This window comes from Syngnathus acus, chromosome 9 (assembly GCF_901709675.1).
Source record: "Syngnathus acus chromosome 9, fSynAcu1.2, whole genome shotgun sequence".
Classification (NCBI taxonomy): domain Eukaryota; kingdom Metazoa; phylum Chordata; class Actinopteri; order Syngnathiformes; family Syngnathidae; genus Syngnathus; species Syngnathus acus.
In genome coordinates, this window is record NC_051094.1 from 3733772 (window position 1) to 3748950 (window position 15179).

At 50.0% G+C, this 15179-nt stretch overlaps 1 protein-coding gene across 2 annotated transcripts in view; it reads right to left on the bottom strand.

The window, feature by feature from the left end:
• fras1 (Fraser extracellular matrix complex subunit 1) overlaps window positions 1-15179 on the bottom strand; it is a 63880-nt gene that overhangs the window by 12684 nt on the left and 36017 nt on the right. For both annotated transcript variants that reach the window (XM_037258916.1, XM_037258917.1), the window contains 28 exons: window positions 15014-15160; window positions 13542-13703; window positions 13182-13328; window positions 12322-12468; window positions 12105-12245; window positions 11886-12026; window positions 11685-11822; window positions 9841-10132; window positions 9462-9546; window positions 7803-8126; window positions 6945-7104; window positions 6528-6706; window positions 5863-5979; window positions 5631-5745; window positions 5414-5551; window positions 4911-4943; window positions 4162-4293; window positions 3940-4056; window positions 3473-3726; window positions 3249-3400; window positions 2801-2963; window positions 2546-2678; window positions 2191-2363; window positions 1750-1903; window positions 906-1172; window positions 511-699; window positions 320-439; window positions 70-249 (listed from right to left, as the gene is read on the bottom strand). In XM_037258916.1, the coding sequence (XP_037114811.1) occupies window positions 70-249; window positions 320-439; window positions 511-699; window positions 906-1172; window positions 1750-1903; window positions 2191-2363; window positions 2546-2678; window positions 2801-2963; window positions 3249-3400; window positions 3473-3726; window positions 3940-4056; window positions 4162-4293; window positions 4911-4943; window positions 5414-5551; window positions 5631-5745; window positions 5863-5979; window positions 6528-6706; window positions 6945-7104; window positions 7803-8126; window positions 9462-9546; window positions 9841-10132; window positions 11685-11822; window positions 11886-12026; window positions 12105-12245; window positions 12322-12468; window positions 13182-13328; window positions 13542-13703; window positions 15014-15160 (4500 nt within the window). The remainder of the gene's footprint in view (window positions 1-69; window positions 250-319; window positions 440-510; window positions 700-905; window positions 1173-1749; window positions 1904-2190; window positions 2364-2545; window positions 2679-2800; window positions 2964-3248; window positions 3401-3472; window positions 3727-3939; window positions 4057-4161; window positions 4294-4910; window positions 4944-5413; window positions 5552-5630; window positions 5746-5862; window positions 5980-6527; window positions 6707-6944; window positions 7105-7802; window positions 8127-9461; window positions 9547-9840; window positions 10133-11684; window positions 11823-11885; window positions 12027-12104; window positions 12246-12321; window positions 12469-13181; window positions 13329-13541; window positions 13704-15013; window positions 15161-15179) is intronic.

The window sequence follows — 15179 nt, forward strand, 5'->3', positions numbered from 1 at the left end:
AATTTGCTTTTGTCGCTGCACACAAATGAGCTTCCAGGGTCCCAGTGAGCTGGCAATTTGGGAGCCTACCCGGGTTGGCTACGTGCTCCAAGTGTCCCAGGCCGCTCTGCTTGGTGACGCGGTAGAGCAGCTCGCCGGGTTGGCTGTCTTGGTCGCTGGCCGACAGCTGCAGCGTGGTCAGCTTCTTGGCGGTGTTCTCGTCCAGGACCAGGCCTTTGTTGACCACCACCGACGGAGGCAGGCGGTCCTCTGCGGACGCAGACGGGATTTCACGCTTGGGCCGTTTTCAAAAACAGAAACGGCAAGCGGAGCTACCGACCGAGCACGCTGACGAAGAAGGACTGCTCGATGAGTTTGTTGCCTTCGGGGTCCACCAGGTTGAACTTGAACGACAGGCCGCCGCCCTTCTCGCCTTTCTCGTGGCTGTAGCGCACCAGACCTGCGAGCGAGCCCAAAGCAGGCAAAGCGCTGGAACCCGATGCAAAAGGCTGGCTGAAGCTTCCAACCGACCTCTGTTGACGTCTTCCTGCGTGAAACTGCGCACGGGACCCCTGGCGGAAACTTTCTGGAGGCCGCCGCCGCCGCTCAGCTGGACTCGGCCACTGGGAGGATCTTTGGTCAGGACGTAGCGCAGCTTCAGGCTGTCCGAGTCCACGTCGGTGGCCTTCAGGTTCTGCTCGGTGATCTTGGCCCAAGAACCTGCGGGAAAGGCAACGCGCACTTTGCAACTAGTTCTGCAGTTCAGTTGAATGCAAATTGGCTCATTTTTTATTTGGGGGACATTTTTAGCATCGGTTTCACTTAGATGGGGGTCAATGGCAGCGGTCTTTCTGTTCAAGTCGGGGGAGATCAATGTCTTTTAGAGACTTTCCGTGGAAGCAAAGTGAAAATTGCTTCTGGCTCACCGGCGGGTAGCTGTAGGCCTCTGTTGACGGTCATGCGCGGGCCCTCGCTGCGGGTGACGTCCATGGTGAAGCGCAGGCGTCCGCTGGCGTGACCGCCCGAGCCGGCCGTGACGCTGAAGGCCAACTCGTCGGCGCCGCCGCTGACTGTCTCGGGCGTGTAGACTAGCAGGCGGTCCAGGACGTCCTGGTAGGTGAAGGTGGATCCCTCCGTCAGCACGCGGCCGTTCTCCAGCGGCTGCGAGTGGAACTGACGCCGGCGGAATTTACCTGAGGAGGGAAAAGAAGGAAAAGCTCGGATTGAGCTGATACTGTTTGACAATAGATGCCGACGGCTGCACTCGACTCTTGTCGTTATTCCAGGCGAGCGCTTTGTTCCCACTGTCTGTGTGTGTGTTTTCCGAGATGTCTTTTTTGTGGGTCTTGTCATGAGAGACACACCCACCAAATTTCACAATATTACAGTACAACTTGTTTCGACAAAAACGATCTCGGAGGAGTTCTTCCTTGAAGGACCACAGTAACTCACCCTCAAATGGCTTCTTGAAATCCAAATGGCAGACTTGTGTGTCAATTTGGACACGATTTCTTGAGATGTTTTTGTCCTAAATGTTATAAGTGAAAAAGCCGAGGGGGGGGGGGGCAGCATTTCCTAAAACTCTGTATGAGGAATTTGCCTCCACAACTGCTGGAAAATGATGGGGAAATGTCCGTTACCGCGCAAAATGGCAGACATCCTGTGTCTTTTTTTGCTTACCAAGTTACGGGTTGCTCGGCGTAAAGCACTTTTCAAAAACCTCGGGATTTGACAAAAGCACACTTGCTGCATTTGTGTTGCGGCGCTGACCGTAGGACGGCTTCCTCACGACGGTGAACAGAATCTCGTTCTCGGGCGCGTCTCGGTCCAGGACGCTGAGGGACGCGTTGGTGACCACCACTCCGGAATTCTCCTCCACGTGGATGCTGCTGACCGATACCAGAAGCTCACTCTGCCGCTTGCCCTGGCGAGAGAGGATGGCATTAATTATTTCGGACGGCTCGGACGCGGCGGCGTTAATCAGCGGTAGGGCAACTGTCGCTCGCGCCTTAGCTGGAAAGTCACGCTTGACAACATGAATGAAAGCAGGCGCCTCCGCCAACATCTGTCAGCGCTGGAATCAATGAGTGGCTACCGTCCACCTTCAGAGTTGCTTTACTCATTCACTGCCTGGGACGCAGCAATGGTTGCCAAATGAAGCTTTGTAAGGCGCTGCGGTGACGAGCAGGTCCTGTAGAGGGCGGCATTCACCTGGATGTCGATGTTGACGTCAAAGGCCTCCGTCTGGCTGTTGCCGTCGCTGACGTAGAAGCTGAAGGTGTCGTGTCGCGCCGGCTGGCCCGCGCGCTGCACGTAGAAGATCCGGTCCAGCGTCAAGTCCTCCACCGAGAACGGCGTGTCGGGTGTGACGGCTCGCGATCCGCCTGTTCGGAAAAAAAAATCGCACATGAAGAAAACATTGGAGGAAAAAAAAAATGGATTCTCAAACTATTTAATTTAGAGATTCTAGCGATGGCGGCGCGCTGTTAGCAAGTCCATCGTGATTGGAACACGAATTTGAGCAAATCGTTCCTATATTCGGAATTGCAGCGAATCACGTCCTTACCCGGTTTGGTGTTTTCGATGAAGCCGTACTTGGGGGGGCTGACTAGCCAAACCAGAAGGTTCTTCCCCGGCGTGTCCAGGTCGGAGACGATGATGTGATTGGTTGACAGCTGCGCACGACCGCCCTCCTGGACCTACACCACCAACGAGCATTCAAATAGTTTCAACCAAATCATTCAAAGTTTCCTGCATAAAAGCTGTGAAACAGCCAAAATGGCTGTCGGATGATGAAGGCAGGTTGAAAGGTGTGCATAACCTGGATTCCGCTGCGCACGGTGACGGCAGGCGGCCGCCTGGCACCAGAAGTGATGGTGATGGTGCACATCTGGTTGTCAAGACGATTGTTGTCACCGTCGTAGACGACAAAGTGGAAGACGTCCGTGACGGGCTGGTGGCCCGTCTCCAACGAAGTGACGTATCTGCCAAGACGGCAGAAGGAACGTCATTGACATTCTTAGCGCAGGTCTCCAAGATTCAACGGCCCCATTCAGGAAACTGCGCCACGATTAGATTTTGGACGGGAAGCACGTGGACGTGCCAGAAGAAAAAAGTAAGAAAACCTTTGACGCCGATGGCTCCGTTCACTGGCTCCACTGATTCACAACCACGCGAGCCTCTAATCCTCGCAAAGCAAGAAGAGCATTCGAACCCTCCCGGGCGGGGCCAAAATTATCGTTTTCTACAAATAACTTCTGTCTGGCCACCTGATGGTTCCGCGGTTGATGTCGTCCATGGTGAAAGTGGAGTATTCCTTCAGTTCCTGCGGCTCTCGCTGGTCCCGAGTCCTGCTCAGGATGCCGTACATCGGCACCGACACCGGTTGGATGCGGATCTGCTCGTCCGGCGAGGCGTCGTCCTGCCACGTGCCGAGGGAAAGGCGCAAATCGTAAAAGAGACGATTCTTCTCCATTACCCTCGGATGCCTTACCGTGTAAGCCAGATTCCAACGTCTGATGACGGTGCTACTCATCTCGGCCACCTCCAGGGAAAGCGCAGCGCCGGGGTCCGGCCGGGGCCCGCGTCCACTGGCCCCGGCCCCGAGCACCGCCACCCGCACGGCGACGGTCGCCATGGAGATGCCGTCACTGACCGAGACGGTGAAGGCGTCGTCGTCGCGGGAGAGGCCGGCGTGGCGGTACAGCAGCGCGTCGCGGGTCACGTCGGCAAAGGTGAAGGTGTCGCCTGGCCGAAGGGACGCAGGGGGTGAGCACTTCCTCTTTGGACTCAAATACGTCTTCATCCTACTTTTGTCTAAATGAAGCTCCGCCGCAACTCACTTTTACATAGTTCCCTGACACCAAGATGTAGGCAAAGCACTACCTTTGTCCAAATGAAGCTCCTCGACCGTTTTGTGACCAGTGTGTGATTCGTTTTTGAGTCGAGGCAAGATCTTACCGTTAGCCATCCTGACGTGGCTTCGCAGCAACTCCCCGTGGACCGGAGCCTCCACCAGCTCCAACTCCAGCTCCTCGGGGGACGTGTCGGCGTCGGTCACCGCCAGCTGCTGGCCGCCTAACAGGGCGAGTCAACGGAAAACCCGTCTCTCGTTTTCGATGACGTGTTCACTCCACTTCTACGATGACCAGTTGAAGTGTTGTCGTGTGTGATGTTCCTTACCCACAGCGGCCTGCCCGCCCACGCCGACTTCTAGGACGGGATCCAAAACCTGGAACATTGGTGGCTGCTGATGGTTGGACGGCAGCAGAATGGCAAAGTCTAACTCGGGAGTCGTGTGCTCGCCATCGGACACTTGACACACACAGAAAGAAAATTAACCTTCATGAAAGCCAAACACGTTTGTTTGCTCAAGCCGAGATTTGTCTTTTCTGGAGTGTTGTCAAACTTGGCAGACCTTCCCCGCTCACTTGCGATGACATAAAAAAAACGAAATTTCTTCCTCATGTAGGATTGCCCATCTAATCACAATCGGACAAGATCTCACTTTTTGAAGGGATCCCGGCAACATCTCAAATGACCTAAAGATGGGAGCTTCAAAGCAAACCTTGCAATGCTTCTTGGGACTATTTTGAAGGTAGCGAATAGTCCCAAGAAGCAATGCAAGGTTTGGTTTGAAGCGCCCATCTTTAGGTCATTTGAGCCGTTTCTAGGATCCCTTCAAAAGTTGCTATACCAAGCTAGATTAGACGGCTGATTAAAAAAATCTTTCTATGCTGCAGAAAAGAGGCCTTGAGGTGAAGGCGAGATACATAAGAGATGAAAAGAGGTGAACTTGACAACCAGCGTGAGGGACGAGGCGAGCCGGAAGATGAGCGGTGAACATTCAAGTCACTCAAAACAAGAAAGCGACAGGATGTTTGAAGCAGGTGGCGCTCTGTTTGATTGAAGTCGTCAAGCTATTTATTTACCTGTGAAGAAGACGCTCAATGACTCGGGAAGACCTGAAAAAAATATAAAAAAAATCACACAACAGTTTAAGTGGACAAAAAATTGCCATCAAATATGACTACTTGGTTCTTCAGACGGACAGACAGACAGGTATAAACGAGTCGTCTTTTCGAAAGGTATGCCCTTTTAAAACGTTTCTCATTGAGACACTATTAACATTTGACTTACAACATCTTGTTAGCCTAGCATTAACATTTGAGACACAGTCATGTCACAGCACTAGGCAGATCAAAGGCTCATAAAAAGCTGATTAAACCTTTGGCGGCCAATATCCCACAAAATAATTGCGGGCATGGACAGGAATATTAACGAGGGTATTTAAAATGGCCTTTGATCCAATACATGAGCTGCATGAAAACAAATCGGCATCGCCAACGTTTTTTTCTTGCAGTCTCAACTCGAGCGCTCTCAAAATGCTGCGTCTGTTTGTCATCACTTGAGCAAAATTAAAGAAGGCGGCTACCCATGAAGGAGTACTGGTAGAGCTCTTGCAGGTGCGGAGGGGCCCGAGGGGGCCTGTAGACGATCTTGCCCTTGTCCACGTCGGCCTGCGTGAAATGGCTGACCGCCGCGTATGGCCTGTCGCCGTGCTCGATGGCACCTGGTGACCGGGGGAGAGGCACATTTCATGCCACTGTGGCAAAGGAGGGCGCGCGCGGGCGTGCCTGCGTGCCCACGACCTTGTCCGGCCGGCAGCGGTTTGGTGATGTTGTAGACGAGACCATCACTGGGGGTCTCGGAGTCCACGAAGGAAAGAGCTGTGGGCGTTATCTCTGTCACACGATCCTCCAGGGCCTGTTTTCACAAAAAGGGCCACTTTCTCTGAAATTGGTTTTGCCTCTCGAGCCACGCTAGACAGAAATGTCAGTTGGCGGGCCGGGCCGTCCTTTGACGCGTCTCCTTTGGCCTCACCGTGACTTGGAGCTGACAGTCCGGGTGGAGCTGAGGGAATCCGGGCACTTGCGGGAAAACTCCGACGGTGAAGGTCTGTGGTTCGCTTTGCCTGACAGCGGCTGCCTCTGTAGACACCTGAGCAGATAAAACACAGGGTAGAACTCAACAACTCAAAACCACCCTTTTGTGACTATTTCAAGTCACAGCGACTGGCTGCCATTTTTTCTTTTTTTTTTTAAAAAAAAAGCCAAAACGGGGCTTCAAATCATTTGCCTTAAAGGGATTCCTGAAAATGACCCAAAAAAAAAAATCAATTCATTCATCGCCTTCCCTTCCTTCCAGGAATTTGACAGCATCCAATTGAAGAGGCGCTTGAGAATTGTCGTTTGAGAGTCATTCAAATCAAACAAGTATTGGCATGGGGCCGCGGCGCTTTTGGCTGCTTTGAGGTGTTGCCAATGAAAAGATTGGCAGGAAAACGCTGAGCGCCCCTTTTCAAGGACCAAGGGAGGTCTAGAGAGTCAAAAAAATGTGTACAATTGCGATGTATGGTGGGTGGAAATCACAATGAAACAAACATAACAAAAATGATAATATGATGACAAATGGGCTGTATGCTTTTTTTGTCCATTGAAAAAAAAAAAAAATAATTACAAGCGGCTCCGACATTTTCACAGACCAACCTGGAAGCGGAAGGAGTCAGCCGGGGTCCCGCTGCCAAAGTGTCGGTACCACACGGTGCCGTCGTCCACGTCCTGCTGCGTGAAGGAGGAGGTGGCGGTGAAGCCTGGCTCGCCCCTCGCCGTTGGGGTCCCGCCTCCCGGCGGAGCGTCGGCGGACATGGACACCAGCACCACTTCACCTGGATGGATGGATGGATGGATAGAGCCCACCCATTGCCGAAGAACTTCCAATCTAGACGGCCTATTCACATCATGTTTGACAATCCCTTTATGTTGCGGGTCAAACTGACCCGCAACGTCAACGGATTATCAACGACTACCGTAAAATCGAAATGAAAATTTTCTCTTTTAACAATACTTTTTCAAGTCGTTTATGCATCATCTCGGCACGTTTGTTTGTTTGTTTGTTTGTTTTACCGTATTGGGGCCGCTGGTCGGAGTCCAGGATGGTGTAAAGGATGCGGTCGGCAGCGACGCCCTTGTAGCGCGTCTGCAGTTGCTTTCTGCCGAGTCTCACCATGCCGCCCCCTTTCACCCACGTTCCCGGAACAAAGTGCAGCTCAAAGGAGTTGTCAGCCTTCAACAAGAGCACGGCAAAGTTTTCAAAACACACAATACTTTCTTGTTTTTTCTCCCCCTAACTCTCTACATGGGCCAGATGGTTGAGGGTAAATCAAGTCAAAGTCGAACCTTCTGGTAGGGTGCTCGTGAATGTAGCCTAGCATATGGCGCGCGCTGACATGTTGTCACATGGAATGTTCACGAAGCCACCGAGCGGCTTTAAAGCAAGGCTGCGTTTTCAAGACACCGCCCGGGCTTCAAGTAAAGGTGAAGGTTGACAAATAGGGCTCAAAGACGAGTCACAGGATGTCAAGAACAACAAGAAGCAGCAGCAGCAGCAGCCTTTACATTCGTTTGAAAAACGGCATTAAGGTTTCAAGACAAGGTCAGTGTTTTAGTTTAGGCTGGGTTAAGGGCTAAGGTGAGGCTTTCAAAGTCTGTTAGGTTTCAAAACAACAATTGGGGTTTCAACAGAGGGGTAAGGTTTCAAGCACAGGGTCCAAGCCTGGGTTCGACTTTCAAAATAGGGTCGGGCTTTCAAAGTAGGATTTCAAGCTTGGCTTTGCCTGCCAAATTAGTGTTTGAAATAGGGTCGAGACGTGATTAAGGTTTCAGTTGAGATTTTTCAAGCCGGGGTCAACTTTTCAAGCTTGGCTTGCAATTAGGCTTTTAAGTGAGGGTAGGGTTTCAAGGCAGGTTTTTGTATTTTCCCACCTTGTGACCAATGTGCACTTGAAGCAGGACATTCTGGTAGCTGTGTCCGTCGTTGACCTGCAGCACCAGGTGGTCCCGCGTCTCCGGCGATCCGTCGTGTACGTACTGCACGCGCTCACCAGCGAGCTCCTCTAGCTTGAAGCGGCTCAGCGATCGCTCACCGTGCACGCGCGTCAGCCGGCCGTGGCGAGGAGCCTCCAGAAGCAGCAGCAGTACGTCCGCCGGGTTGTCGGGATCTTCCACCAGAAGAGTGGACTTGGTGATGGTCGACGCCTCGCCGGGACCTCTGACCCGCAGGGGCGCTAACACCAGCACCCTCGGAGGCTGCAAGACACAAACGGGAGGTCGGGGCCAGATTATTAAACTCGCAAAAAAAAAAAAAAGTCAGACTATTTCGAGGCTGTTAGCAGTCACATTTTGGTGACAGAGACTCTCCACACTTTGCTTTCTTTCCGTTCCTATGAGAGTTTTTTTTTTTTTTTTTGGTCTCCATTTGCATTGGCATCATTTTCCCCTCATCGTTCTTGGTGTGTTTGTAGGTGTCGGCAAACAATTACTGACGCTTTATTCTTGCTTGTTTCTTCCCTGCAGATTTGCAAGTGCTTTCCCCTGCCATTCCCAAGTCCCCGATGATGACAGCTTGAGCAAAAGGTTCAGGCAGAGAAGAACAAGCTCAAGCCCAAACAAGACCATGATCACACACGCAAGCAATCACGCAGGCGCAAAACAAAACAACCCTTGTCGGACTGAGCCATTAAACAAAGCTGGAACACAGTGACGGTCCGGTGACAAATGTCTCCACTTTGGAGCAATTATCTCCAGCAGACAGACAACCGAGCCCCCCAGGCGAGCACCCAAATCCCGCCTTGTCTTCCTACTGCAGCAAAACAAAAGAGTGTGCGCAAAGACACACCGAGTCACAAAAAGGCAAACAAGTAAATCTCCTCCCGAGGCAAACAAACACTCAATGCAGGAGGCTTGACCTTGTCTTGCAGAGCTGCAGGTAAGCGAGGAGAAGGGAGAGGAGGTGGAGGGGGGAGGAGGTGTCTGGGCTGTCATCGGCCCTCATGGGGGTGCAAAAATCCTTCCTGTGTATGCTGCCGGCTTCCCGGGATGTTTGTTTTTCTTGGCTTGCAAGCTGCGAGCTCTTTGAATGCGACCACCTATGTTCATATTTGAATCATTTCATATTGTGCGTATCTTGAGTCAAAAAAAAGTTCTGGCAGTGTGCTTGCTCAGCCTTGAAGGCAATTTCCAACATAGCTGTTCACAAGTTGCTGGTTGCCAGGCAAAATTGTGAAGTTCCTGGAACTTGAGGGTGTTGCGAGGTCATCTGATTCTGAGATGGCGCTAAAATGGCCGCCGGCAGAGTTGCCCATGGAGATTTCAATCAAGTCTTTCTTTGCCTCGTAGGCGGCGGCGTTACGTAGGCACCGAGCGACTTTATTTTCATTTCTTATGAACGTGGAAACGTTGGCTGCGTTCCATGAAACGTTGACCCTCATCACACGGGCCGATTCGCATCCTCATACTGCATTTGCATGCTAAGACCTTTGCCTTCTCCTTTTTGTCCAAGTGATGAAAATATGTTTTGTTTTTCATTTTTCACAGCAGCGACTGGTTAAAGTTGTGTGTGTGTGTGTGTGTGTGTGTTCTCACCTGCATTGAAAGCGCTTGAACTTGAATAGTTTCTGCTTGAGACGTCAGCTGAGGGTCGGCTACTTGCAGAGTGAATTCGCCAATCCTGCAGAGGATGAAAGGAAAGGCAAGTCAGAAAATATGCCAAGCATTTTAACTTGTAACTTAAGGGGGGGGGGTCTTTTAAAACATCTATTGGTGCTCTGAGAAGTGAAATGTGGAGGAATAGTTGGCAATATTCAAAGACTGGAAATTGGCCATCTTTTTTTTTTTAATGAGAAAGGTGCAAAGTTTGAATCATTGCTTCTCAAAAATCGACCCACTTCTTTTTGAGGGGGTGAAAAAGAAAAGATACAAATTACCCAGTTCTGGGAGGAGGCGCCCTACTGAGGTTTCTCACCTGGCTTTGTCCTTCTGGTGTTGGAAGTGAACCCGACCGATTTCCAGCTGGGCCCACGTGAAGGCGTCTCGTTCGCTCAGCTCTCGTTGGCCCGGCTCCTGACGGTCCTCCGGCCCCGCCCGGAGGAGGAGCAGGCGGCCGTTGGCGGGTGGGCGGACCAACCGGACCACGAGAGCCTCCGGCGGGCTGTCGGCATCCTCTACTTGCACAAGAGTCGGGGACAGCGCGACGGAACCGCCGAGAGGAACCTGCAGGGAACCGTTGATGTGGAGCGTAGGCGGCCTGCTGTTGGCTAAAAGACATGAATGGCATATGAAACTCCAATTATTCAAATCTCTTTACACAACATTTGCAGTTTGTTTTTGAAGGATGACATTTGTTAACTGAAACAGGAACTTAGGTTCATACGAATGTAAAAAAAAAAATGGAAGTCTTAAAGGTCCGTCGAGCGCCAGACGCTAACGCGCGATCGTTTGCGCACTCGCTCAGCCAACCGATACATGAATCATCCGGTGCTGCGTGTAAAATTTACACCTTTTCTTATTTATTGTTGCGGTGGGTGGCGCCTAAATATTCCCGCGGTGAGCGTTTTACAAGCGGGCTGCCGCGCAATTTGTTTTTCCTGCTGACAGTGACGCCGCTGTATTATCCCAGGCCATAAACACAAACGGCAGGCCCGAGCTAAGCTGTCCGTCAACCTTTGGATTTATTTTTCCACGTGACGCACGCGTTGAGGTCGTCCAGGCGATTTATGACAGCGTCTTGATTAAATTTGCATACGTGGCGGCATCATGAGCGACGAATGATTTCCTAACACAAATGTTCGGTAATGGCAGCTCCAATAATAGCAAGCGTGATGTCACGTTTTAGTTTCAAGACTGAGAGAAGCTAGGGGAGCTTTGTTTCCGCGATGATTTATGACATGTTACGCAATGTCGGGAGAACTATACAATCTTTCACTGTCTGCTCAGGGAATGGTGAGAAATTGTCAGCCCGCGGCCTTTCAATATCACATCAGCTTCCAAACCCAGGAGACTTTTCTTTCTTTCTTCAGAGGAGTGTTGATGGAAATATTCTCATTTTACATGACGTGACTGAAATGTAGCACTAATGCTTTTTGTTTTTATTTCAAAGAGTGACTCCTCATAGAGAGATTTTGCAAATTGGGCCCCCAAGGCCTTTTTGCTTCATAATATGAAATTTGGTAGCCTTGTCTGGCGTGAGTCCAGACAGAAAATGTCTCATGAAATAAAGTCCAAAAATACACAGGAACATGTTGGGGCCATTTACAAAAAGCGAGTTTGGAGAGATTCATCTGTTGAAACCACTTTAAATTGGCCTCCAAAAAATTGCTAGGCATTCATCACAAGTAGACCCACCGAAACGTCTCGAGAACCTGTCAAAAGGTTCAGGGAATCGGCCATTTTGGTGTGGGAGGGGCTGTTCAAAGACAAACTCTTCACTTGTTTCACATGAAATCTGGTAGGAACGTCTGTCAAGGGTAGACCCACCAAAAAAGTCTCAAGAAACAAAAAAACGGTCGTTTTTATTCAAAATGGTCATTTTTAGGATTACTTTTTATGCATGGACTCCCCAGAACGTTTTGGAAAATTTGGCCATTGAAGCCTGTCAGGCTTTGCGACATGAAATCTGGTAGGCAAATTTATCAAAATGTAGCCCCACAAAAAAAAAATAAGAAGGCTCAAGAACCCAATGATGTACAAAACACAACGGAATCCATCCTCATGGTATGGAGACAACATTTTAGAAGTGAATTTGGCCCATTTCGTAGGATCCTCCAATGACAAACTAATGTCGGTATCAAAAAAATAAAAAGTCGTTACCGTGGCAGGTTCTATTCCGATGGGCGAAGTAACCATGTCCACAGTCGGGGGTGCAGTATCCCTCCATGAGATAACTCTGCTGTCCGCAAGCTCGGCAACGTCCCACTCCGTCGCACAGCACGCAGTCGGTGGAGCACGCTGAAAAAGCAAAACGTCAAATCTCGGATGACGACGTCTCGTCCGTTACGCAAGCAGTCTTACGCTGGCAGGAGTGCGTGGCGGCGTCCAGGAAGTAGTTTCTGCCGCACCGGAGCACGCATTGACCTCGCAGCGTGACGTGAGGGGGCCGGCATCGCAGGCACCGCCCGGGACCGCTGCACTCCTCGCAGTTGTCGTCGCAGCCTGCAAACGGGAAACGGACGCAAATAAAAGACCTCCCGCGTGGAATTTCGGTCGACGGGATGCGGTTCGCACGCTTACCGAGGCATCCGTCCCCATCCCGGTAGAATCCCGGCGGGCAGCTGTGGGCGCAGACGCCGTCCCATAGCACGTCGCCGTCCATGCACTGCAGGCAGTCGGTGCGCAGCGGCCCGCGGCACGCGTTGCAGCTCCAGTCGCACTCTGCACAGTCCACTTCCGTTTATGTCTCATGGACAAAAAGTTGTTGGAAAGGTTTGGCTGGTCCGCTCGCAGATACCTGTGCAGGTGCGCGTGGTGCTGTTGAGGTAGTACTGCTGGGCACAGCTTTCGTAGCGGCACTCGCCGAACAGCAGCACCTTGGCCGGGTCGCGGCAGGAAGTGCAGGCGTCCGCCCCCTCGCAGGTCAGGCACTGCTGCTGGCACGCTGTCAACCACAGCAGCACGCTTACAATTTGGTACTCGGGAGTCACACGATTAAAAAAAATGGATAAAAGCCAAAAAAAAAAAAAAAAGTATCAATCTTTTTTTGGGGGGAGCAATTTTACAAGATTAAAGTCTTTTTTTTTTTTTAAAGAATTTTTTAATGGGAAACAAAATCAACTCGTGAGAATAATAATTTTTTTAAAAGCTGGAAAATGAAGAAAACGTTTTTTTATCCACAAAATGTCAAAATAAACTCCTATGTCACCCGAGAATAAAGTTAAGTATTTGTATGAGAATATTGTGATTATCCTTCGGGAATAAAATGGTATATGTCATGTTATGAGGATTTTTTTTCAAGAAAAATAAAGTTATATATTTGTAGAAAAATCTGCTGTTTCATAAGAAATACAGTCTTATTTTTTTCAGATTTTTGTTCCAAGACAAAAGTCAGTATTTTTTCCTCCTAACAAAGATGTACGTATAATTGAGGATTTTTTTTTTTTTTTCAAGAAACACTTATTCTTACACAAATAAAATCTCATTTTTTTCCAAGTCAATCAGAGACTTTAGATACAAGGAGGACTTTCCAGAAATTCCTGCATGTGCACGCGCTCCTCCTTATAAACAGTATTAGATGTGCAAATAATGTCTGGTGGAGGGACAAATTGTAGTCAACGTACAAAATTGCCGTTTGGTTTGGTTGTTCGGACTGACCTTCACAGACCCTGCGGTCGTTTCTGTAGTAACCCATTGGGCACCGGAGGGCGCACTCCCCGGAGGGCAGCAAAACGCTGGGGGCGTGACAGGAAGTGCAGGCAAGAGGCCCCGCCCCACTGCACGCCTCACATGACTGGTGACATCCTGGGGAATAAAATGGGATTCTTACACGACAAAGTCAAGCGCTTATTTTTCGATTTGTAGACATGATCAATTGAAATAAAATTGTATTTTTCCCATATATTTATCGAGAAAAAAGTAACATCTTCCGGAGAAAATTCAGATTAGTCCCAGAAAATAACCCGGGCAAGACCCGCTCCCACGATGTCCGATTTTTCAATTCCAGGCAGTTCTTACGCAGGCAGGCTCCGTGCCAGCTGTAGTGGTCCTGTGGACAGCTGGGGACGCAGTGGTCGCCTAGCAACAAGGCGCCGTTGCCGGCTCCTTTGCACCACAGGCAAACACTGCCGACGCCCGTCTGAAGGTCGGCCGTGCACCGCTGGCAATCAGGGCTGCACTCTGGCAACAAATCACATCAGACCATCTTAAACAAATTAAAGAAGGACCATCAAGTTAACAGAACTAACCTTCGTTTCAAAACCTGATTTGGAACCTAATTAGGTTTTGAAAACCTAATTGGAAATGCTAAACCAAGTTTTAAACCCCCCACGCTGTCTTCAAACCAGAATTTTGAACCCTAATTCATCTGAAATGTTATCTTAGAAACCCGTTCTGTTCAGTTGTGTAGCTAGTTAGCTAGCTAGTTACACAACTCAAGCTAGCTGGATATATAGACAGAAAGACAGACAAAGACAGACAGAGTATGTGTGTGTGTGTGTGTGTGTGCGTGCGTGCATGTGTGCGTGTGTGTGTGTGTACGAGCCAGTGGCGTGTGAAGGTGGAGGCGTCGGTGAAATAATGACTGCTGTACTTTTATGAGCCCACAAGGCATCTTTTATTAAGCAACACTTTAGCTGGACTTGACCCCGTGCCCGATCTCCTGACGTGCGAGAGTGCGTTCGTAAATCTGCGCAGGCGCACCGCTTAACCGAGCGAGAACAGCGCGCGTCATCATAAAGTGTAATTAAAAGTCTGCCTGCAGCCACTGGTGCGTCTTCTTACCCTCCTCCGTCATTGTCCCAATGTTCCTCAGAATGTTTTCCATCCTAATCGTTAAAAAGTCATTTTTTTCACCCAGCGAAGATGTCAACTACAACAGCGGCAGGAGGGAACGCTCATGGGACATTTTCATTTCATTTAACACAGGATTGTTTTCCGAGGTACTAAAAGTGCGCTTAATCTGTACTTAAGTAGGAGTTCTCTCAAACACCCACCTAACGAACATAACATCTCACAATAGCCAGAAATATTCATCCCGAAAATCATTCGTAGGCATATATCCATGTAGGATTGATGAGCATATGACTTTCCATAAACATCAGGGGGGAAAAAACTAGGCTGAGCTTGAAATGCTTTCAAATGTTGTCAAACAAAACAATGTGCGGCCGTCTAGTGATCAACTGTGGAATTACACACCTTGCACACCGGACTGCAAAAAACGTACTCTCGCGACATTCTAAATGAGCCACGGTGTTTGTGTTTAAACTGTCGAATTTTGCTTGTGTCCTATTTTACATTGTCAGTCTTGGCAGAGGAGAAAGAATACATGACTGACAGTCTTGTTATCTCGTCTGGAGACACGTTCAACTATCCGTCGCTTGAAGGGTTGCCACGCGGACGCTATTTAAGCACTCAATGGCCTTTGCCATTCTGCGGTAGTATTTGCAAAAGCTGTCAGACTCAGCGCTAAAGAGTGACAACGAGCTCACCGAGGCAGCGGGCCGTGGAGGCGTGGACGAAGCGTCCCTCCGGGCAGCTGGTCCGGCAGTGTCCCGTTTGCAGGTCGGCCAGCGGGGGGCAAGAGGTGCAGTCGGCCTGGGAGGCGCCCGAACACGTTTGGCAAGATGGGTGGCAGCCTGAAAGCAGCAAAGGCAA